The sequence below is a fragment of the Equus asinus genome, chromosome 4 (assembly GCF_041296235.1).
Source record: "Equus asinus isolate D_3611 breed Donkey chromosome 4, EquAss-T2T_v2, whole genome shotgun sequence".
Classification (NCBI taxonomy): Eukaryota; Metazoa; Chordata; class Mammalia; order Perissodactyla; family Equidae; genus Equus; species Equus asinus.
The window spans coordinates 50553157-50577857 of record NC_091793.1 but is presented as its reverse complement, the minus strand read 5'-3'; the positions used below and the strand labels follow the sequence as shown (position 1 = coordinate 50577857).

Genomic DNA, 24701 nt, shown 5'->3' with positions numbered 1-24701 from the left:
AAGGGAGAGTATCTGTGTTTCTTTGTAGGCATACCTCTGATTCCTACAGAGCCAGCAGTAGTGCCACCAGGTAAGCCATCTCTACCCATGTTTACAGGAATTGTTACAATTTTAGTCACTAAAATTAGCATTATGTAATTTAAGTCTTGGCACACTTGTAGCAGCTGCTGGTATTGGTACCATCCCATCTACTAGAGAACCCAGCAGTTGCTTTGGTTTCATAAGCAGCTCTTCACCAGCTCAGCAAGCTACAGTTTCTGAATGGCTTCTGCATTTGGTCCACCCCTTTATCCATTTTAATTGGTATAAATAATGACAACTCCTCTCACATTTTCTCCTAGAATTTAGGCTTTACTGAATCTTGCTTAAATTTTCACAGTGATTAAGTTGACTTTAAAGAGTGTTAACACAAATGAAGTCATCCTCTGAGAGCTTCCCTCCTGCTTCCTGGGTTCTGCTCCAGCTTCTGTAGTAGGCATCTGGGCTCATGACCCCGCTTCCCTCCCTCACTGTGAAACTTGCCTCAGGAAAGGATTTAATAAATCCACTCGCAGCAAGGCTTGGAAAACTTAATGTATGATTTCTCCAGAGATTATAATTTAGAAAAGTTCAGATTTTTATTCTTTAATTTATTTGACAAGCTTTAATTGTGTGTCAACTCTGCTATGCCCTGTCCTGCCATTAGGGAGAGGAAGGGAGAATGGTGAGCAAGTTATAGCCCCAACCCTAAAACAGCTGATAGTCCATAGGCTATTGTGATATTACAATAGGGACAAGCACAGGCAGCGAACAGGAAGGGCTTATGCTTATTTTGGAAGTGATCTCAGATGGGGAACAGAGGGTAGGAGTTGGGTAGCCTGGGAGATGGAGGAAGTGTTTTCCAGCCAGAAGGGGAAGCACGTGCAAAAGCCTGGAACTGAGTAAGAATGTGTCACACAGAAGGACTTCAAGCAGGTCAGTGCATCTCGGGCATGTAGTGTGAAGGGAATTGCATGAAGAGATGGAGTGGAAGAGATTATCAAAGGCCAGATCACAAAGGGTCCATGGTAAGAAACTTGGATTTTTATTCTGAAGGCAATGGTGAATCATTGAAGGATTTTAATGAGTCCTGAGACATCATCAAAATAAATAGCCTCGCTACAACCATCACTGTTACCACCACGCTTATTAGCTACCATTTGTGGAGTACTTACTATATGCCAGGCATTGGGCTAAGCACTCTACATACATTTTATCCTTATAAGAACTCTAGGAGAGAGGTATTGTTGTTACCCTTGCAGAGATGAGGAATTACTCTACAGCTGTGAAATTTTAGGCATCAGTGAATTTAAAACAGTTTAAAGCATATTTTGGGAGTGGTTAGAGGTCCTTTCCCTGAATAACACTGCACACCCTAACATCTAGGGCATAGACTGTTAATTCTAAGTGCTGCTGTCTACTTTGAATTCTCTGATATCCCCTCAAATCAATATTCAATATATATTTCAAACATCTGAAACTATTGAAACCACCACAGTCTAAATGTAAGGAATATGGATTATACTTCATGACCCTCGGGAATAAGAAAACTACCCTGAAAGTAAAGCAATTTTTATTTGTAGATGACGTGCTGTTGTCTATAGATCATTCTAAGGATGCCACTCAAACCTGTTAGCACTAATAAATAAGCAAATAATAAATCAGTAAAGTTGCACGATATAAGACCAATGTACAAAAATCAATCGTGTTTCTATTTACTAACAATGAACAATCTAAAATTGAAATGAAGAAAGCAATTCCATTTACCATAGCATCAAAAAAGAATAAAATCTTTGGGAGTATATTTAGCAAAAGAAGCATAGGGCTTATACAATGAAAACTACAAAATATGATTGAAAGAATTAAAAAGATCAAAATAAATGGAAAGACATCCCATGTTCATGGCAGAGTTAATATTGCTAAGGTGACAATATTCTCAAATTGATTTATAGATTTAATGCAATCCCTATCAAAATCCCAGTTACTTCCTGGCAGAAATTGACAAATTGACCCTAAATTCATATGGAAATGCGAGGAAGCTGGAATAGCCAAAACAATCTTGAAAAAGAAGAACAAAGTTGTAGGACTCACTCTTTCTAATTTCAAAACTTACTACAAAGTTATAGTTATAAAAACAGCTTGACTGTTACAATTCTGCACCCACACAATGCTTATAACCTTTTGACAATTTTGAGAAAACAATGTACTCCTTTTCTGCTAAGACCACTTTAGCTCCCAGTGGTCAGAATTTTCCATGACTCTGTGCTTGTTTTGGGCTAGAACTTTGTCTCCTTTTTCTTTGCTTAAACATTTATGATGATTGGAATGAAGATATTTAAGTCCATAAAAATATCATATTCTCTAGAAGATGCAGTATCTAATATATCATGAACACTGCTCATAGGACCAAGGAATGGGCATTTTTGTTCTACTTTATTCTGTAAGTTAGAAACTATAAGATAAGTACAAAAGGTTATTTATAGAATTTATTTAACTAAAAAAGTAAAAGTTTTCTCTTATGTCATTGCGGTAGGTTGAATAATGTCTCCCTCCAAAGATGTCCACATCTTAATCCCCAGAATTTGTGAATATGGGAACTTACATGCTAAAGGGACTTTGCAGAAATGAGGATGATAAGGTGGAGAAATTGTCCTGGATTATCCATGTGGGCTCAGTGTAACAACAAGGGTCCTTATAAGAGAGAAGAGGGTCAGAGTCAGAGAAGGTGACATGACCGCAGAATAAACAGAGAGAGAGAAAGAGAGAGAGAGTTGAAGATGTTATGCTGTGGCTTTGAAGACAGAGGAAGGACCATGAGCCAAAGTATTCGAGTTGGAAAAATCAAGGAAACAGATTCTCCTGTAGAGCATCCAGAAGGAAGCAGCCCTGCTTGGTTTTAGGATTTCTGACTCCCTAAACCACAAGATAACAATTTAGTGATGGTTAAAGCCACTAAATTGTATTAATTTGTTACAGAAGCAACCAGAAACTAAGACAGTCATTCCTAAACAGTATCAATGATGGATACTGCAATTACAGCTAGACAGAGTTTCAGGCGTTCATTTTGCCTCTTCTTGAGTCCTTCAGACTTTGGATATTTTAGAGATACTTTTAGCACTAACAAAAAGCTGGAAGGTGCCTTACAAATGTGTTTACCAGTTGAATTTTCCCTTTCCGTGGATCACTCCTTCACCACATCCACCAACTGGGGTCTCCACCTCGTCTGCAGCACCGTCTAGTCTGCTTAAAAGGAGCATATTCTAGAGATTCATCAAGGGAAATGAATCAGCCTCACTACTTATTTAAAAAGTGCAACAAAATTTGTAAGTCCTGAGCAATCTTTAGTGATATCATTTGTCATAACAATTGTCGAAACAATTGTGTTGACACCATCAAGATAATGAAGATGTTTATAGAATGGTGATTAAAAGCCAGTGCTCTGGAATCAGAATTCCTGAATTCAAATTCTGCCTCCGATGCTTACCAGCTTACCCCTCTACACCTTAGTCTGCTTATCTGTAAAATGACAATAGTATATTATCTACTTCACAGGGTTTTTGAAAGGATTAAGTGAAATAATCCATATAAAATTTCTTAGCATGGTTCCTACCACATGTGAATTCCATACATGACAGATACCATTCCGCTAATGGAAAGGACGTCTTCGCTTCTAACAGGTCCAGAAGTGACCACCCCATCAGACTTCACGGTGCTTGACATGCTCACACCGACAACAGGTGTGGAATGTGAGGTATGACTGGGTCATCTCTTCAGCTTTTGTCATTTCCTTATAGTGTTTGTTCAAGTTTCCGTATCACTATCCAAATGCTATTAAACTTACTTTTGTATGCTTTCTAGTCCTTCTTTGCCAAAAGATATTAAGAAATAAGCATGACATTTTAACAGTTGTATTTTCTTAACTGATTCAGATATTTCCTATTAATTAGATTCTGGTCACACTAAGAAAAACAAATACAAATGAAGTCTTAAGTGTGATTCTTTAATAATAATAAAATATGATAATAATGAAGCATAATTCAACTTATTAATTTGATTATTAATTTAATAAAATAATTAATTTAATAATAATAATTGTGTCATTCTTTAGTAATAATTATTTATAATAAAAAATTATCCAACCTGTGATTCTCTATAAGTCAAGCATTCAAAAATATTTATTAAGCAGCTACTATATGCTAGGCACTCTGAGGATGACAAAGATACATTGGTAAGTGAAAAAGGTAAGGTCTTTGAACCCCTGAGTTAGTAATTTTCTTGGCTGAGACTTGAGCAGATATCTCTTTACTCCAAATTTGCCATTTGTTCTGAGAAACTGATTATTTATTTAGTCAATATTTATTTAGTACCATTTCTGGCTGGAAACTATTCAGATACCATGGATAAAATAATATAAAAGCAGGCAAAAATTCCTGCCTTTATGGAGTTTATTTTCTAGTGAAGGTTGTATGACAGCCAATAAGCAAAATAAATTACTAAGTTATATAAAATGCTAGAGTTTGATGCTCAGAAGAAAAATAAAACTATTTTCAAGGAGATGATTAGAAAATCCTCACTGATAAATTGACTTTAGAGCAAAAGATCTGAAGACATTGAGAGAGAATGATGCAGAGAACCAGGGCAACAGGGTTTCATGCAGAGGGAGCAGCAAGTGCAAAGGCCCTGAGGTGAGAAGGTCCCTAACATCTTAAAAGAATAATAAGGAGGCCATTAAGTAAGGAAGGAATAAAACTGTGGGAAATAGATCATGTAAGGCCTTGTGGATGATTGTAAAGGCTGTGGATTTTATTCTAAATGACACAGGTGGAAAAGGGATATTTTTGAGCAGAAGAATTATGTGGTCTGATTTGTTTCAGGATCATTTTAGCTGCTGTGTTGAGAGTAGGTGTAAAGAGACAATAGAACTAGTTAGGAGGCTATTGTAGGAATTTAGGCGAGAGGAGGGTGGCCTGGACCAGGTGATAGCGGTGGAGATGGTGAGAAATGCCTGAATTCTGGATATATTTCGAAGGTAGAGGTCGTAGAATTTGCTGAAGGATTAGATTGGAGTGTGAGTGAAAGAGAGGCATCAAGGATTCTAAGACTTTGTCTTGAGTGACTGAAGGATAAAGTTGGCATTAAGCAGGATGGGAAATTGTGGGAAGTGAGGGTCTGGGGTGGGTATAACCAAGAGTTCGGTTTTGCCCTGTAAAGATTGTGATTCCTCTTAGACATCAAAAAGCTGTGGATATACAGATCTGGTGGACATAAATAGAGTTTAGGGAAAAGGCCAAGCTAAGAGGAAGTTTTGGGAATTCTCAGTGCATAAGTGGTATTTAGTGTGATGAGGCTGGATGAGATCGCACAAGGAGTGCAGACGGAAAAGAGAGGAGGCCACTACAACTGTAATAGACTGAGAAACAGAGACGAACTTGCAGAGGATGTTAATCAGTGAAATAGGAGAAAACAGGAGATCGCGAGTCATCTGGAAGGCAAGGAAAGAAAAGACTTTAAGGAAGATGGAGTAATACGCTGTAGTGAGTATATTAGTAGGTCAGGTAAGGGGAGGTCTTATACTTGATCACTGGATTTAGTGATGTAGTGTTCGTCGGTGACCTTGTTGAAGATCATTTCAGTAGGGTGGAAGGTATAGATTCCTTTAGGTGGTTTAGATGTTGTTATAGGGGCTCTAGTTTTCTTCAGTTATTTTCATTTTTCTGGTTAAACGGAAAGCAACATCGATACCTGACAGTTGATGCAACTTTTACACTGAAACTTTTGGAAAACTGACCTTGATTATTTGCCTATCTTTGGCTCTTAAATTCCTAAGTGCTTGCTTAATAGTCTCACCATTTAGAAAATTATTTAACCTTCCTTCACTTTGTTTTTTTTTAAATCACATCTAGCATTGAGATGATAGAAACTGAGCCCCAAAATTTAAGGAGAAGTAAACGAAATAAGCTACTTCATCAGTGCATGGCATATAATAGCTGCTAAATTCATGTTAATTTTTCTGCCTCCATCCCTTGAGGTGCAGCATAGTTCAGGGGTAGAGAGCACAGAATCCAACAACCTAGGTGTCCATCGACAGATGAATGGATAAAGACATATATGTATATACACACACAATGGATAATTATTTGGCCATAAAAAATGAGTAAATCTTGCCATTTGCAATAACATGGATGAAACTTGAGGACATTATACTAAATGAAATGTCAGACAGAGAAAGATAAGTACTGTATAATCTCACTTTTATGTAGAACCTAAAAAACAAACCATAAAACAACCAAACACATAGAAAAAGAGAGAAAATTTGCGGTTACCAGAGGTGGGTGGTAGGGGGAGATGAAAGTGAAGGGAGGTAGCCAAAAGGTACAAACTTCCAGTTACAAGATAAAGAAATACTAGGGATGTAATGTGCAACATGACTATAGTTAACACAGCTGTGGGATATATAGGAAAGTTGTTAGGAGAAGAGGTCCTAAGAGTTCTCCCCACAAGGAAAAACCTTTTTATTTCTTTTTTTTCTTTTTCTTTTTATTGTATCTATATCAGATGATAGATGCTAACTAAACTTATTGCAGTAATCGTTTTTTTATGTAAGTCAAACCATTATGCTGTATACCTTAAACTTATACAGTAATCTATGTCAATTATATCTTAACAAAACTGGAAAAAATAAAATTGAAATTAAAAAGACAAAAAGATCACAGATTCCAGAGTAGCAATGTCTGAGCTTAAATTTGACTCTGCTGCCTGCTAGCTATGGGTCTGTGGGCACGTTGCTTTGACCTTCATCCTGATTTCCTCCTCTGTGAAATAGGAGAAAATAGTAGTACCCACCGTGGAGGGTTGTTGTGGGAATGAAATGGGTTAATTAGAACAATGTCTAGAACATAATAAGTTGTATAAATGTTTATCATTGCTATACTTATTACCATAATTTAAATAGAATGCAATTTATAAACTGTGAAAAACCTACCACTTATTTATTTTATCTAGATGTATGTGAGTTATATATAAAAATCAATTTATAATGACTCTATACAGGTGCTGTCAAAGTGTTCTCACATATGAATTTCTAATGAAATATTCGAATTGTATTAAGTTGCAATTTTTTAACTGACATTAACAGAAGTTAAAATCATATACTAGCTTTGAACAACATAATATGAAAGGTTGACTGCAACAGTATAAGTCTGCTTCCAAAACACTGATCTAGACAATTCAGGACAAGATTTCAGTTTGCTCAGACGTCTGAGCATATGGGCAATTCTGAAATCTGATCAATATTACAGTAAAGCTTCAATGGAGTCCATACCGAGTATTTTAGAGAGGTTACATCAAAGAAAGTTGTAGTGAAATTTTGTTTATTTTTCAAAAACTTTCATATTTAGAAAATGTGCATTATAGCCAATGTGAATGGGAAATTAAAAAATAATTGAAAGCATTAGTTCAAAATGGAAAAAACCCACTAATTTTCTTTTTTTATTAACAGCCTCAACCATTTGATCCTGTTTATAATTGTAGCCAATATATATGCCTTAATATGGAATGGAAGTTGTTCAACTGGTCTCTCAATTGCCCGAAGGACTTGGTGATGCCTGACTGTGGTTTCCGGGGAAGACCCGTTCAAGTGAACAGCGATATCTGCTGCCCTGAGTGGGAATGTCCTTGTAAGTGTGTATTTCTTACATGGCAATCAATTTTCAAACAGAGGGAGGTGCTTGTTTTTTTGAACCGATCACCTCATCAAGCCAAAGTTGATGTTGAGCTTTCTTCGTTTGATTTATGATTTTCATTCCCAGTATGTAACTTTTAGAGTTGCTTCTTGTCAAACATAATAACACTAATTTAAAAGATTTTTTTAGCGGTGTAATTATTACTGCAAATACAAATAATTAGTTAATAGACTAAATCCACTCTTGACCATTTTTTTTAGGTCGGTGTTCCATGTTGTCAGAGCTGAGCATTATCACATTTGATGGCAACAATGCTGCTTTATATAGTATGGCTTCTTATATCTTAGTCAGAATTCCTGGGGAAATTGTAATTGCTCATATTGAAAAATGTGCCATGAATCAGGTAGGTCATAATCCACTCTTTCGTCATTTCTTCATAAATCTATAGCTGAGACACCTTACAACGTTAGATATTCTCAGAGCAAGAAGGGGCTCAAGAGCTCGCTGAGATTTATCTTTCAGTACTTAAAACAAAAATGTTTCATGCGAATGTATTAGAAGTATGTAATATTTATCCAAATACTGTTTTTAAAAGTCGAGTAATACATTTCTTTTAAAAGTGTCTTTCTGTTTACTTTTTTTCAGAATGGAAACTCATTTAAAAAGCTAGTGAGTATTTGCAAAGTGTTTAGTGAATTCCTTCTGTTTATTGCTAAAATTATGTTTAACTCCATAAAGTTTTAACTTTTTTTCAAACTAAGGCTTCCTCTGGAAGAATGTCTGGACTTTGTTTTAAGAAGTTAAATTTGACAACATCTGTACATAAAGTACTTGTCAATCGGGCAGCAAGAAAGGTAGGAATATAAAGTTAAGAATATCCTCACATTAGAAGAAATTAAGAAATTATAGAAGTACAATTATGTCCAAAAAGAGAGAAAATTAAACATTATTAGTGGAGTTTCGTTGCTATTGTGACTCATCCTTCTTTTCACAGACAGTCTAAAAATGCGTGTCGTGATATTATATTCCTGCTTCCATAATGTGCCAACTGTTGCAAATATTTCTCCCCTTGTGAGGTTAACTGTAACGGTCATGTTAAATATGTTAAAACCCTCTCAGATATCGTGAGCGGCCAGGCTTATTAGTGTCACGGTTAACGTTAGTGTTTCGAATTAGACAAAGTGGAGAGGATGTGAAAAAGAGGGTTCATAAGGTTGAAAAGTGTAGTTGCCAAGAATACCAGAAAGGAGACCAATGAGAGAAGAACAGATGGAAGGAGCAGTTTTGAAATATCGATGCCATAGATTTTTCAGTGAGTAAGTGATAGCTAAAATAGCAAAAAAATGAAGGAATATTTAACTTTATTGAAATAAACTGAAGAAGAGCAGTGCATTATAAAAAAAAAGTTGGAAAGGAGTCATTTGGGTTTACAAATAAAACCTTTAACCCAAGGAATGTATGTTTACCAGATAAGAGTAAGTTTTAATCTGGATGCTTCACTCAGATATAAATGGTTCTCTCAAAAATGTAAGAAAATAATGTGCAAAGATTTTGTTCAAAATGGCTGAGATATTCTATGCTTTCTGGAGATAATTCTATCTGTTAGCACAGATAGATTCTAGACTGGAAACAATATTAAAATGAGCCTAAAATATGGTAAGGTGTTCGAAAGTTTAATTTTAAGTAAAACATGAAATATGTGAATGATTTACTTTTTTGGATGATAGTATTTGTTTAAACTTTTGATTTTGGTGAGGTTGATATATTAACAGGAAGTGGATGGGAAATAAATTTAAACTCAAACCTGGTCAATGCTATTATTATGAGCATTTGGGCAAAAGGGCTTATTTTTGGCCTCAACTAAACTCATCACTGGTCATGTATTCAGTTAAAAACTTATTAATTTAGAAAATCATTTTGTGAGAGTTTGCATGATAAGATGACACAGGTCCTGACCTCAAGTAACCTGTAGTTGCCTGTGGGGAGCATAAGTGCCATTATCTGCCAATTAAAAGGCAATAGGAGGTGACAGAGTTATGACCAAGATATCATGGAAACAGAGATAAGTGTCATTTAATGCAGTTTTTAGGAGGGTCAAATAGGTATTTTTGGAGGAGGTGACACCTAACATAAATCTTAAAGAATGAGTAGAAATTAACCAGGCAAAGAGGAAGGAGGTTTCAGCCCAAGGGCAGCACCATGAGAAAGATATAAAGATAAGAAATTGGATGGTTGGTCGGGTATAACTTTGAGAAATTTACTGCTTGTTACAGCTCATGGTTGCATGTCATTGTCATTATTTAAAGCACTGTTTTTCAAATTATAAGCCTTGTACTGCCTCCATTAGTTTTGCCAAGAGTACGTGCTAAAATTATAGAGTCTAGAATGCAATCCAAACCTAGGAGGTAGAATTGCTGGGAATCTTAATCTTTCCCAAGCTTGACAGAGGATGGTTATGGATGTTACAGTTAAACAAACACTGATTTAGAAGATCAAAGAAAGAATCTCGATTAAAGAAAACATCCTGAAAATGACTTTATTATCTTAAATTCATCGTAGGAGATAATGGTATAATCAACATGTATTGGGGAAACAGAAAAGAATACGTAACATAGAAGAAAGTAGAGTTTTAAAGAAAATAAAGGACAATTTAGAACAAATACTGAATATAACAAATTCAGTATATAAATACTGAATACATAAATGCTGAATATAACAAATACTGAATATAGCACGACACAGCAAAGGAACAATAAAAGAGTTAGAAGTTAGGAGAGGCTGCAGCAGCCACAGAGAATAAACTTTTAAAAATTAAAAAAACTAGTCTATATTAAATCAGAAGAAATGGAGTAAACCAAATTCACCTAATTTTAAGGAGTGTGTATTTAAGCATAAATGTTTTTCTAGCTGATAAGTGCGCTATGTCATTTTAGGTGGAAGTGAATTCTGTCGTTGTGCCTCTGCCCTTTTCAAAGGAAGAGCTGTCCATAGAGGATTCTGGCTCCATGTATGTGATTACTACTCCAGCCGGACTGATCATCAAGTGGGCTCATCTCACAGGCATTGCAGACATTCATTTTGGCTTTCGATTTAACTTGTCATCCTACACAGAAGGACTTTGTGGTGAGCACAGCTCTTCAAATCTCGATTTCTTCTAACTTCATTTTTCCTGTTCACATTACACCATTTTAGCCCATCTCGCCCTAGTTTTTGGATTTGGGAAGTGATGTTAACTTTCAGTTCCCCATGTGAATACCAAAGGAAGCGATGGCTTTCAATCAATGGGCTAAAAAACAAGAAATAACAGTTGAGTTTGGGTATTTTATGGAAATAAATATAGGCTTACCACGATTTCTATAGTACTGTTTGTATTCCCACCAGCTCATCTTCATTAAGCATTAATGAAATATCAGGTATTATTTTGCATACTTTTAACTCATCTAATTCTAAGAATAGCCTTAATAAGTAGGCACTAGTATTAATTTATAAGTGATAAAAATGAGGCATAGAAAGATTAAAAAGACAACTTTGTTTCTTCCTTATATTTTTTTAAAGTTTGAAATCAAGGAAAACCTGATTTCAAGTTCAGTCATCTTGAAAGTTATGTACAAGGAACGCAATGTTCTGAATATTGGTCTCAGTTTTGTTCTTAAGTGTAAAACTCCCATGTGCCTTTACGCTTAGGTTTAATACCACACTGTGTTACATGGATGCATAGTTATCAGCCAATGGAAAGGAATTAATAATCTGTCTATGTATATAAAGAAATAAAAGGATGCTACTGGCTCTGCCGTCTGCTGGAACGTTGAGCAGAGCTATCCCCTTTCTGGCTCTGTGCTCTGAAGTGCGCATCAGTTTCCTCATCTTTCAAACGGGAATAGTAATATCTACCTTCAAGACTGTTGTTAGAATTGAATGTGAAAGTTAATGTAAAACACTTAACATGTTGCTTAATACACACAGTCGATAAATGTTAGCTTAGTACAAAGATACCTATTTTCACCTCACTAAATATTAATTGAGCAAAAGTTTGTGGACACCTTCTGAGTGTCCTTGGCCTCAACAAATTATGTGAAATACCCAAACTTCTTTTTTAAAAATGTAACCCATTTAGTGGAAAGTTTGGCTAAAATGGTTTACATATTTCCTTGCCTGTTTGAAGTATGCTAAACATAGCACAACCTTCTATGGTGACTTAAGGTTATCATTGTGGAAATAGTTATTATTGTATACACACTATCAAGTATTCATCATAACTCAATAGTTGCTATTGAGTAAGAAACAAGAGACTTTGGGAATGCATATTTTCTCCTCTGAGTTATCACTTCTGTATGCCATGATTTCTGTTTGATTTTCGTGCTTTTTTTCCTTTCTCCTCCTTTACTGCCAGCTCATGCTTTTATGGAGACAGACACTCTGCTAACTGAATTCTTAAGTAATCGCTGGAGAGAAGGGGCCAGGGTCACCATTCTGCTAACCGAAAGTTATCCCCAAACTTCATGACCAGTAGGAGAGGGGAGGTTTGTTGAAGGGAAATCTGGGTGCTGTTGGGACTACTAGCCTGGGTGCTGACCAATAAAGTTGTAGTATGACCCGAACTGAGCATGGATATCAGAATGGGAGGTCAATATTGATACCTCGTTCTAGATAACACAGTCAAGTCTGCAGGGGTGGTGGCTGGAGTTGCAATGAAAACATATTTTGCTAGCAATTAACCTTTCTCCAGAAGAGTTTAGACTTTAAAAAATAGTAGCTGCTTTACAGTATAGCTCACTTAACTTGAGTTTTGTTTTTGTTTTTGTTCTTTTGCACGGCACTCAGTCCCCTGAATGTACAAGGGTGGGGCAACTAAGGCAGCATCAGCCTTTATTGATCTTGACATAACTACTTGAGGATTAAGATGTGATATTTTCAAAAAGTTTTTAACTCATATCTTTTACAGCTGTGGACCTTGGGAATTAAAAAATACGATGTCTTAAAGTAGGGTGGGATTTAGGTAAGGTATGATCAGGGTGCTAGGTCCATTTGTCTGTAATTCCCTTGGCTCTGCAGTCCACTAGAAGTGTAAGCTCCATCCTCAGTCCAGCCTTCCTCAAGGAAACTAGAGGCTGTAGCAAATCAAAGCATCATAAGCCATCAATAGGTTATGTCATCCCAAAGAAGGGAGGTTGTCTATGTGCTAGATTTCCTAGGTCAGATTATGAGTTTGGCAATGCTTGTCCTACTGTTGAGTGAATCTATGTGTCTAGGTGACTGCCATGAGCTGACTGGTTTATGCCTGGATTACCTGTAACAATTGTTAATGCAAAGGAGTAAAGATACCTTTTATGCCAATCAGGGCCCTCTCCTGGAGTGGTGTGGTGCTCTAGGTGACAGAGCAGGGACAGTTTCCAAAAAGAGAAATGTAACATTTTCAGGCAAGGTTTTCCTGAGGGAATGGGTGCTTGGGAGGCGATCACCAAATGTCCACTATTCTGGGGAGTATTTTGGCGAGCTTAAAAACTAGGTCTTAAATTAGAAATTAGAGGTAAGTGTGGAAGAATGTAGGAGCAGAATCAATCTTCTCTTTCTTCATCTTCTATGATCTTTTCACATATTTTGACTTCTAGGATCGTGGTTTCTTTCTTATCTGGTTAAGACAGTTCCATGCTATTTTATCAAAGAATCAGATACGTAGTTTTAAAAATTCATCAATGTTAAAGTCAAGGGGCATAAATTTAGCATCTCATTCAGTAAATAATTCATTCATTTTAAATCAATTATTAAGATGATTTATTGCTGCTGCCTACATTTGGCTTAAGTGAAAAATTTTTCCCTCTAAATGTGATATATCTTTCCAGGAACTTGCAATGAAGATCCAGATGATGACCTCAGGATGCAAAATGGCACAATTATTACGAATATGGAAGACATAGAATTATTTATTGAGAGCTGGGAAATTGAGAAATCATTTGAAGTAACAACGAGAAGACCTGTTAGGAATTGTACTGATCACAATTGCAGCCACTGCATTGAGTTATTAAATAGAAAAGGTTTCATTCCATGCCACGATAAAGTAAGTCGAAAGCAACCATAAATAAGAGCCATCATGTTAGACATGTTGAGAGTAAAAGCCAATAAATTCCTGTTCTCGCCGTGATGTTCTTCTACTGAGAATGGTTATCCTCAACAGTCTGTCAGTGTGCTTTGGAATTCAGAATCAGTTACTGTCTATAGACTTACAGCGACAGGAGGGTTAATTATTTTTTTCTCCGCTATGTTTTTTCAGAAGTATATCTACAGCTTTCAAGAAAAATGAAATTCCATCCTATGAATAAATGCTTCTTGGAGAAAGAGATCGGTGTCGCTTGATAACCCAGTATAGAAACCATGACAGTGACGGTTTAATCAGTTCTCTGTGAGCCTGGCCTCTTAAGTGGATACTTGTATAGAACCTGTCACATATTCAATTTAATCGTTCTTCATTACTCTCTAACTTTAGGTGACTAGTAGATATTTTAAGTAATCTAGGTTATTAAAAAGTGATCTGTTATCAGGGACAAAGGACAGACAAATACAGCATTTCATGAATCATTTGATGCAAAGTTAATGAGCATCTGGCACCATCTAGGCACTGTTCCACTCCTGTGATAAAAAGATAAATAAGACCCTCCTCTTGCCCTACAGAGTCTAGTGGGAAGGGAAGATGTGAAAAAACACATCACAATATACAATATGGAGGGGCATAGGAGCCCATGTTTGGAGAAGACTTCCCAGAGTTTTAGGCATTTGAATTACTTAGAAGGATGAGTTTGCCAGAGAGAAGAGGGAGGAAGGGAGACCTAGGCAGAGAAAATCACATGTGCAAGAGCAAGTATGGTGTAAAAGGCCATGTGAGGAAAACACCGAAAGAGTTTAGTGCAGGATATACAGAGGGCAAGAGTCTGGGCAGGAGAGGGAGGGAATTGTTGCAGCAGGAAGGGGTCCCGGTGAAGGACGTTCCGTGTAGACTCCATAGTTCTCAGCCTGCCCTGCGGTTCCCTGGCGGAAAAGGCAAAGGGTGCCTTTCATCATGGGCTGAAAATGGTGGATCTTTCTGGAGTTTCAGTTTTACTTGGAGATTTGGAAGCAAATCTGCTCTAAATGTTTACATTTTTAAATGCATGTATGTAAAAATGGGAAAAAAAGCAAATACTTTAAAACTTATTTCAGTGTCATTTTAAACTGTCTTTTTAAAGCATAATGATTTTTGAAAACTGCATTTTTAACTGGCAACTTGGAAGGGTTGATTAAATCAGGAGTTTTCAGTTTGACTATTCAAAGCATGTGAGGCAACACAAGATACCATCTAGTCCGCGACAGCCCCAGCTTTTCCCTTAGGATCTTCCCAGTGAATTTGATGGTAAAAGAAAGGAACGCTCCAGCTCAGATATACATGAGGAATTGGCCACCAGCACATGTGGCCAATCTAACAAATACAGTAGATACCTTAATGCTTACTTAAAATATGGGTAGTATTTATTCTGAAAATGCAAATGAGCCCCAAATTGTGTTGTGTCTTATGTTGGAAAATTCAAATCAACAACTACATAAAACTACTCCTAGGAGAATGTCTAAAAACCAATCATCCAGAGTTTGAGGACAATTGCCAGAATTTTTTGTTTGTTTTATTTTTGTAGATAGTAAGTAGTCTTGGCTCAGAAGCTTACTTCAGGATTAGTTTTAGAAACATTTGGAAGGTCAGGCTTGTTTTCCATCAAGATTTTCATCAAATCCCTCACTCTCTTTACCAGGAACGTCTTGCTTCTGTATTTTCTTAGGGAGTTTATTGCTGTGATAAAAATGTTATAATTTTTCAAAATGTTCAGTTCAAATATCTCTTTTGACAAACGTGTAATCAAATAGAAAGTTGATTTGACCGCTTGGTCGGCTACATAGATATAAACCAATTTAATTGGGGAAGGCACTGGCTATAAGCTTTTTACAGTCAGAGTTGAAAGTATAATTTTTCCTCACAGAAACTGAAGATAAAAAGTAAAACCTAAATAATGCAAATGAATTATTTTAGCCTTAATGGTAAAGTATTAACTCACAAAGTTGGGTTATTTAGCAGGTATTTTTCTTCAAGACTGAATATTTAAAAATACTACAGTGAAAATTAAGTTTGAGAATAAGATAAGAATAACTGAATGTGAGAACTCCTAGTATTCAGACTCCTAATTGCCCAAAGTGTTTAGATCAGGGTTTCCTTGAGATAGTAAGAGAAACCCTTTCAAAGCTTGTAAGGATTGTACTTACAGTATCCTGAAGACACATCGTCAGACAACTTCTTTAGCTGCCTTCTCATCATCACAATTCAGTGATCACTCTGGCAGAGTGGAAGAAGTGTCTTTTTTTAATCGCATGTTTCTAAGCATATAAGTTCTTGGATATTGCAAAACTAAGGCTGAGAAGGCATAGTATTCTCTTGATGCTGGACTTGTTAGTTGGTGTCAGATCTCTTCCATTTACCTCAAATTGGATACTGAGAGATCGAATGCAATAGCATTGCCCATTAGTCAGTGAGATAGGTAGAACGTATTTCTTTTTCTCTCAAAGCCTCAAATCTTAAGACAGTACTATATTTAAAAGATTCAGACTATTAGGGACCAGAATGTAAAACTTGCATGACTTCAAAAAATACTTCAAAGAAAAGTCTAGTTTATGGTGACTTCTTTGGGCTGAACTCTAATCAACCTAGGGACAAATTTTCTCTTCTACCTTCTGCTTTTAAGATGAAAGTCCTACTGTAAGGGAAAAAAAACTAAAAGACGGGAAGGACATGACAGTTTACTTGATAGATCTGTATGAAGGCCTGAAGAAGATGGACGAGGCAGGTTGTCAGGGGGGCTAAGTAGAAGGCTGTTGGGTAGTTTTTTATTTGTTTATTTAATCTTTTATTTTGGTGAGGTTTACATTCGCAAATATGATGGGGCTACTATAAGGATTCCTATGTCTCCACTATAATCAATAGACTCTCTGTTTTCATCTATCTTCCCTATTCCTTCTGCTTAGGCCCTGCCTCTGCTGAATTATTTTAAAGCAAATCTGCTTTGAGTTGGTCAAGAGGAGAGTGGGAGAGGTAGCTGTGTGTCTAGAAAGGAGAGACAGCATTAGGGAGACATTTGGGACTTAGAAGGGGCAGGTTAAGGACTGATCAGATGTGAGCGTTAAGGGAGAGTGAATGATTGTGGAAGACTTCAAGTTTCTGGCTTAAACTGGATACATATCAAGATCAAGAAATCCTTGATACCTTTTTAATTCTCCATCTGTCCCTTCCAAGCTATCACCAAGTCAGTTGATTCTACTTCCGAAATATATTCCATATCTGTACACTTCTTTGCATCACCACTGCCAACATCTTAATCCAAACAACAGTCACCTCTTACCTGGTCTAATGACTTCACCTCACAATTGGTTTCCGGCTTCTCATTTTCATCCTCATTTACAAATCTCCGAGAGCAGGCAGTTGATATTTTAAAGATGGAAATAGGATTGTATCATTTCTCTACCTAAAACCCTTCAGTGTCTTGCACTTATACTTGGCATACATTCCAAGCTTCTTATCAGGGTCTACAAGGTCCTCTGCGCTCTGTCTCGCCTGCTTCTCCAGCTTCCTCCTTGTGCTACACTCTTCTTGCTTCTAAGCTCCAGGCATTCCAGCCTCCCTTCAACTCTTTGAACGTTTCAAAGTTTTTACTATCAATGGACTTTTATACTTGCTGGAATACTTCCCTCCTCCGATTCATGTTAGCATGGCAGCTTCTCTTGATCCTACTCAAAGTCTTTTAAAACTGTGAGATCCATAAGGCAGAGAACAGATCTGTTTTATTCATCTTTGTACTCCTCATGTATAGCATGTTGCCTGATATGTAGTTAGGTGCTCAATAAATTATGAAAGTGTGTATAAAAGAATGGATGAATGGAGGATACAGGGGAATCAGCTTTTGTGTGTTAAGTGGAGAAGGTATACAATTTTTTGTTTGTTTGTTTTGGACAAGTTATGTCTTGTGGGACTTCAAAATTAAAATGTCCAGAAAAAACTTAGAAACATAATTCTGGACCTCAGAGGATGTAAGTTGAGGCCAGAGATCAAGTTAGGGGAATCATTAGTATATAACAGATGATGTGCCAGAGTCTGTTCTGTACACTTTCCATATATTAGCTCACAGCAATCTTAAGTAGTAGTAAGTTTCTTATTAACTCTATTCAACTTATGAAGAAAACAAGGTGAAGATTTAAATGCCCAAGACAGTGGTATAAACTACGGGCAGGGGTGGGCCCAGGAAGAGCATTTGCAGTGAGTAGACATAACCATTGAAAGTGGTTTCTCAACAGAGAATCACCCAAAATGAGAGGCAGGAAGAGGAGACAACGCTGTACAGGTGGAAAGGCAATAGAATATGGTGCCCTCAAAGTCAAAGGAGAGGGTTTTAAGAAACAGGGAGCGTTCATGGCATCATAGGCCTCTGAGAGGTTGAGAGGGTTTAGAATATCAGTGTTCCCTGGATTTGACAAACAGGAAGTTCTTGATGACCATAGCAAGTGATCCCTGTAAAGTGAAGTGCTTGGAAACTAAGGAGATTCAACCAAGGAGACTTCGACCTGTGTCAGAATTTAGCATTCAAATGTAAATGCTTAGTATGTTTGCTGAATGCATGAGTGAAGAGAAAAATTGGAATCAATGTTGTTACAAGTTATTTGTAACAATTATTTAAATTTCAGGCATTTCTAGATCAAAATGAAACAATCTGTAGAAAAAGGAATGAGCCTCTAATTAAATTGAGATGTGCCAAATTATATAAATTATTTGATCAACATTCAATATTAATACACATGTTTTTGAGACGCAAAGATAACCTCATTTAATGGACAATGCCATGTATTATTTCAGAATGCTTCAGGAGCTTCTAACTTTATCAAAGATCTATTATATAAAAAATCTATTATATAAAAGATCATGTGCTCTGTTTCTTTTCCATCTTTATAAGATAGATTTATGCAGATTAACACAGACAATATTTATCTTATCTAAAATTTGTTTAAAAATATTTCAGATTCAGAGGTGACATCCAATATTGTGAAGTTTTGAAAATAGTTTTAGTCTAGCTTAGGGTCTTTGGAGGAAGAAAACAATATAACTTATCCCACGGCAAAATGTATCTCTAGGTTTCACCACAGGACTTCTGTGAAAAGATGTGGATCAATTATACCTATTTTTGGAACTATGAGTGTGACGCGCTTTCTGCATATGCAGCTCTGTGCAGCAAGTTTGACATCTGCCTTCAGTGGAGAACACCTGATTACTGCCGTGAGTACTACACTTCAAATAATGTTTTCCAACTATCGAATGATATTCTGTTTTTTGCATTCCCTTCTTTCCTTTTTCTTTTCACTTTTCGTCACAAAATAATTTCATAAGAATAACATGCATGTAAATATAACTGAGAAGTTAGAGGTCAGCTCTCCCACATGGGCAACTTCTGTTTTCATCCTGTTCTAAACGTAAAGAGGCCTCAATTCTCCCCAAAGAAAACCTAGTCCACAAAATATTAGTTAGGAAGGTAGATTGAAATATTGAAGAAATCACAGAGGATTGAAGAGAGATTTTAATTCTGTATCTTCCAACACGTTTTGTCTGTCTCTATTCAACCTGCCTCTTTTTCTCAGTTTGTCCTGATCCATTTAGTAAGTGGAGATGGAGATTTTTCTACCTGCTTTTCCTCCTTTCCAGACATAGTATCCACATCCTAGAAACCGATTTTTCTGGCTTTCTTTGATTGATTTCCAGCTTCCAAATTTTTCCAAATACATGTCTCTTTTTCCTTTTTCTTTTGTATGTGTTCTTTGCCCATTTTTATTTTTCAGGCTCACACTTTCTCATCAAGTTGTAATGCTTCCATACAAATTTTATGAAACCTGTCACCAATCCTGGGCACATTTTACAGAAAATATTGTTAATTTAAGTTAAGAATTATTAAGTGGATTAAATGGTCAAAGATTTACAAATGAATGTTAGTAAAATGCCCCAAGATAAAATAAAAGTTTTCATTTTCCCCAGAAAACAAATGCATAAAGAATAACATATCACAAACCCCAGTTCCGTGAGTGCACTTCAGAAGCAAAGCAGCTCCTGGTGTGTCCCCTGCAGCCTTGCCTCTGCTCCTCCTGCAGAGGTAACCACTGTCCAAGAGTGGGGTCTCTTGACTCAGAGAGAGTGTATGACAGCTTCGATTTCACGAGACAGTCACATTGTTCTCCACTGAGATTTTACCAGTTTACACCCCCAACAGCTGTGTGTTCATTTTTTAACTGCATAGCTTTCTAAGATTACTGGAAATCCACAAGAATTATCTAAAACAGCATTGAGAAACTGCTCAGCAATGGTAGTTTCTTTTGACAGTGAAGGATTAAACCTAAAAATGTGACATTTTTCTTTTTTATAACTGGTTGATTTACATATTTCAAGAGTGTTTCTGTGCTTATTATGAGTAGACTGTCATATCCCTTCTCTCTGCACAGAACAGTAACTTCTTCATGGTTGTCTCTATATTTGTGTCAACTAGATTGGGGCTACCGATTGGTCGTATTTATTTGATATAAATCAGGTGAACTTTTTCTACTATAACATAACATAATACTATACTAGCTGGATGCCTGGAAGATGCTCAAAAATACCCATTGATAGTTTTATTTCTAATTTATGGTTACATAATAAATGAAAAATGGACTTTGAAGAGACTAAAATGTGCAAAATTCATTTTCAGAAAAAAACCTGACATTTCTTCCTTTCACTAGAATTCAAATGGGTTACTTTTATCATCAGCAAATTCTGCCCTGTATTATTCACAGCTCTGAGTTGCCCAGAAGGGAAGGACTATCAACCCTGTGTGCCAACTTGTGAAGCAAGAACATGTCTGAACAGATGGTTCTATGGACACTCTTCATGTATGAATTTAAGAGAAGACTGTGTGTGCAATAACGGAACCATCCTTCACAGGCCAGATTCAACTCAGTGCATTCCAGAGAAAGAATGTGGTGAGCAACGAAGTACAAAATGACTTCTGAGGGATGCAGCAAACAACGCATTTTTAGGTCTTGGAGAGATGTGCTGAGAAAGATTGATCAAAGCTCACCCAGGTGTTGGAAAGGAAACAAGCTTACTTGTAGTCTGAATTTAATATGATTTCAATTGAAGTTACCAAAATTAGGAACTTTGATGATGATGATGTGTTTTAATCTCTACCTATGCCTGTAATAACTGGACACGAGCATGACAAATTAAGAATTAAGAGCGTAGGATGTGGGCTGAATTCAAATTCCAATTATTCCATGTACTAGTGGTTCAGCTTTACCTCTATGAGCCTGAGGTTTTGCACCTATAAAATGGGGAAAATAGTAGTACTTATCCCATAAGGTTAGCGTGGGAATACATAAATATTACAAAGCATTTCACACAAGTGCCTAGAGAAAAATAAGCAGACAAGAAATGGCAGATAGTGTCATCATCTGGGAGAAAACATTTAATATTTCTACTTTCATTTTCAAACCATTTTATTCTGACACATTATCTCCATGGTGGTTGCCAATGAAAAAAGTAGAAAATTGCAGTACAGTACTTTATCAGCCATAGGGCTCGTTATTATCGTCAGAAGAAAAGAGACTTAGCTAACAAAGGGAAAGGCAAGTAGAAGTGAAATGCATATATAGTTTCAGAGACAAGTTTGTATTTGCCATTGGAGGAAGGAGTTGTGGAAGACTTGAGAATATACAGGCAAGCTTGTATTTGTTTTTAGGGACCTGTGAGCCTGGTTGGCCACAGTAAGTAGCACCATATAAGAGAAGTTCACTGGGGGCTGAGGATATGGTGGCCACTACATTTATTTTGATTATTCCTTAAGAGAACTACCAGAGGGCCTTATATATCACTAAGTAAAACTTTAATGATAAAAGTAATAGAATCACTAAATATTTTTCTTGATTGCTTACTTACCACATTTACATTTTGAAACTGAAATGTTTTGAATTTTCTTATGACAAAAAAGTTAATGTGAGGTAGGGACTAACTTGTTTTCCAATTTTTAGCATTTTTATCAGTTAATATTTTAAACTAAATTTACATTACTGAGTTTGTCAAAGCTAAATAAATTGTATTAATGACTTAAAATGAATCAAAAATAATTAAAAAATCATCTTATTTAGGAGAGGAGATGCAAATTTACAGATGGTTGTAGAAGTCAAGAATATTTTCTGTGGACTACATCTAAAATTTCATTAAAGAACAATGTAAGCTAGTTGCTGATGAATGAAAAGAGGAATCTGAGAAAGAATAGATACGTAACATGTTATCGATGTCACTGGGCCAAGTCACGGTCTGACGTCAACCCATCACAGCTTGATTTGTTTTAGTGCCCAGCTTGTTGGTGATATAACATTGTTGATCTTTTCAAGCCTGCACTGATTGGGAAGACCGACCCCGCGCTGCTGGGGAGGTTTGGAATGGGGGCACTGACGAATGTGCCCTATACAAATGCTTGGAGAATGGAAGCATTATTCCCATAGAACCTGACTGTGATGAAGAGCCCTCTCCAATTTGTGAACGAGAAGCTGAAGTTGTCCTGGGCACCATTGATGTGTGGACCTGCTGTTCAAAGGAAGTTTGCGGTTTGTATGCAGTCAGTTAAAGCCACAAAACACGTGGATGTTCTTTGCGAAAAAGCAGGGCGTGTGTGATGCTTGGTATAGAAAGAAAATATAACAGTTGAAGTTACAATAGAAGTATTGCCATAAATGTCACTTGCACTTTCTTAAAACAAGTTTTGCCTCATTATGGTTTTGTTGATTTTGCAAACACACACGCAAATCTCTGGCTATTAGCAATTAATAATATTCAGTAATACAAGATAAAGGATCTGGGAATCTTTGCCTTTTGGCAATCCAGGGTGGAAGACAATAATAAACCTTAAATCTGCTGCCTTTTCACATATGACCTATTTCATGAGCTAAGTGGGTTTAATTGCAGTATAAAAACATGCAGAGTGGAGTCATTTCCCTGCTTTGAGTTAGAAACACAAGATATTAGTTATGTTCACTAATATTTTAATGCTTATTTTTCTTATTTCCAGGATGTGACATGACCTTGTGTGAAACTACCATTCCAACATGTACAGATAGTCAAAAATTGACCGTTGGCCACAGCCCTCTTTCTTGCTGTCCGCAGTACCAATGCGGTGAGTAACTAATTAGGGAAAATAAGCACAAGAGTCATTGTCTATTCAGAGTAGTGGGTTAGATTCTCATTCTTTGTGTCAACAAGGAAATTATTTATTATAAAAGACTGCTTGTGGAGTTGTCTTCCTAAAGATAGTTTTTGTAAACCTGCAATTTCTTTATAAATATATATAAACTTTAAATTTATATATTATATAAATGTGTGTATGTAGATAATTAACTCATTTCAAATATCTTAATCTTAGCAGAAATATATAGGAAATAGCAGGCTTTATATATAAATTCATATATTCAAAGAGAACTAAACCATACTACTTCATTTATTTTATCATCTCCCTCTATACAAATTTTCAAGTATCTTTGTGTTTCTGCAGAATGTGACCCATTCAAATGCCCCATTATTTCAATACCAGAATGCAGAGAAGATCAATTCACGATGCAAGTTCAAGAGGATGAGTCTTGCTGTTTTTCTCCTGTCTGTGGTGAGTGTTCTGTGAGATGATTTCTTGAAAGTGGAAGGATGTAGGGAAAATCTCTTATTTATGTGAATTTCATGGGACTGATGGTAACCAATATTCTGCTGTTATATTCATAGGAATTCCACTGAATAAGAACAATAGAAAAGAAAGTACAGCATTTTAAATGACTCATCATATCATTACAATTAGTGTTACTTTCTCGTATCAATAAAGACTATATGTATCAATCAAAACATGATCAAAATAATATAATCAAGTTGCTTTTTTTCTTTAAGAAGGCTAGCACTTAGCTCTTTTTTGGTGAAAAATTTAGTCCTGGCTTTCCTTGAAGAATCAACTAGAATAATGGACTCTGCTAAAACATTATAGGACCTATTTAAAATTTTCCTCCTGTATATCATGTGTGAGCTATGATGATCTCAAAAAAGAATAGTAGAAATGAAGGGTGTCTGGGAGATGACTGTATATGTAGCTATATTTTCTGTCTAATGAACTGGACATTGGAAAACAGAGAATTTTCTATTTTCCATTTCAAGTGAATTATCATATCAAAGATTGTTTGGTGATTAATTGGTTTTAGATGTACTTAGGAAAATCAGAACACATTGCTTGGTACCAAAGTTTTTTGACTACAAGTGGCAAAAACTGATTGATTCTGGCTAGGTTAAGCACAATCAATTATTGGAAGGATTTGGGGATCAAGATTTTGCAGGATCAAGATGAAACAGATCTTTCAAGCCCTGGAAGGCGAGAAACCAGCTGTTCTAGGTGTTGAGTCACTAATGATTGAGTCAGCAATGGATGAATTTCCTATCCTGGAGTGCTTCCGTTGATGATTCAAATGCCATAGAGAGAGATTCTGATTCATCTAATATGGGTTGTTCCCACACAGAGGCCTGGGAGAATCAAGCACCTCTGCAACAGTCACTCCAAATCTGTGTAGGTGGGGCTTTCCTCATGGTTGCTCAGAGATTTTATCAAAGTTGACAGAGGAATGCTGAACAGCTCTAGAAGACAAGTGTCTACTACATTGTTCGTCCGTTAATTGAAGTAATCAAAAGTAGTGAATTAAGAAAACATAAATTAATTAATGAAATTTTGATACTAGTAAGAACTAGTTACTCCAGAAATCTTAATGCCTTGTATTTCTGGTAAGATGGCGTTCTTCTATGTCAGTATGCTTGGAAAGCAAAAGCAATGTGCTCAGGCATACTGTTGTTTTTATGACTAAATAAGAAGTTCTGTCTGTTAAAGCCTTATTTTCCTTGTTTCT

At 36.3% G+C, this 24701-nt stretch overlaps 1 protein-coding gene across 1 annotated transcript in view; it reads left to right on the top strand.

Annotated features, from left to right (window-relative positions):
- Positions 1-24701, top strand: part of OTOGL (otogelin like) — a 205822-nt gene that overhangs the window by 161456 nt on the left and 19665 nt on the right. Inside the window, exons 39-51 of the mRNA XM_070507248.1 lie at positions 29-70; positions 3696-3769; positions 7517-7694; positions 7961-8103; positions 8346-8369; positions 8462-8554; positions 10634-10823; positions 13541-13755; positions 18888-19029; positions 20571-20756; positions 22170-22382; positions 22844-22948; positions 23324-23431. Coding sequence (XP_070363349.1) covers positions 29-70; positions 3696-3769; positions 7517-7694; positions 7961-8103; positions 8346-8369; positions 8462-8554; positions 10634-10823; positions 13541-13755; positions 18888-19029; positions 20571-20756; positions 22170-22382; positions 22844-22948; positions 23324-23431 — 1713 coding nt within the window. The remainder of the gene's footprint in view (positions 1-28; positions 71-3695; positions 3770-7516; positions 7695-7960; positions 8104-8345; positions 8370-8461; positions 8555-10633; positions 10824-13540; positions 13756-18887; positions 19030-20570; positions 20757-22169; positions 22383-22843; positions 22949-23323; positions 23432-24701) is intronic.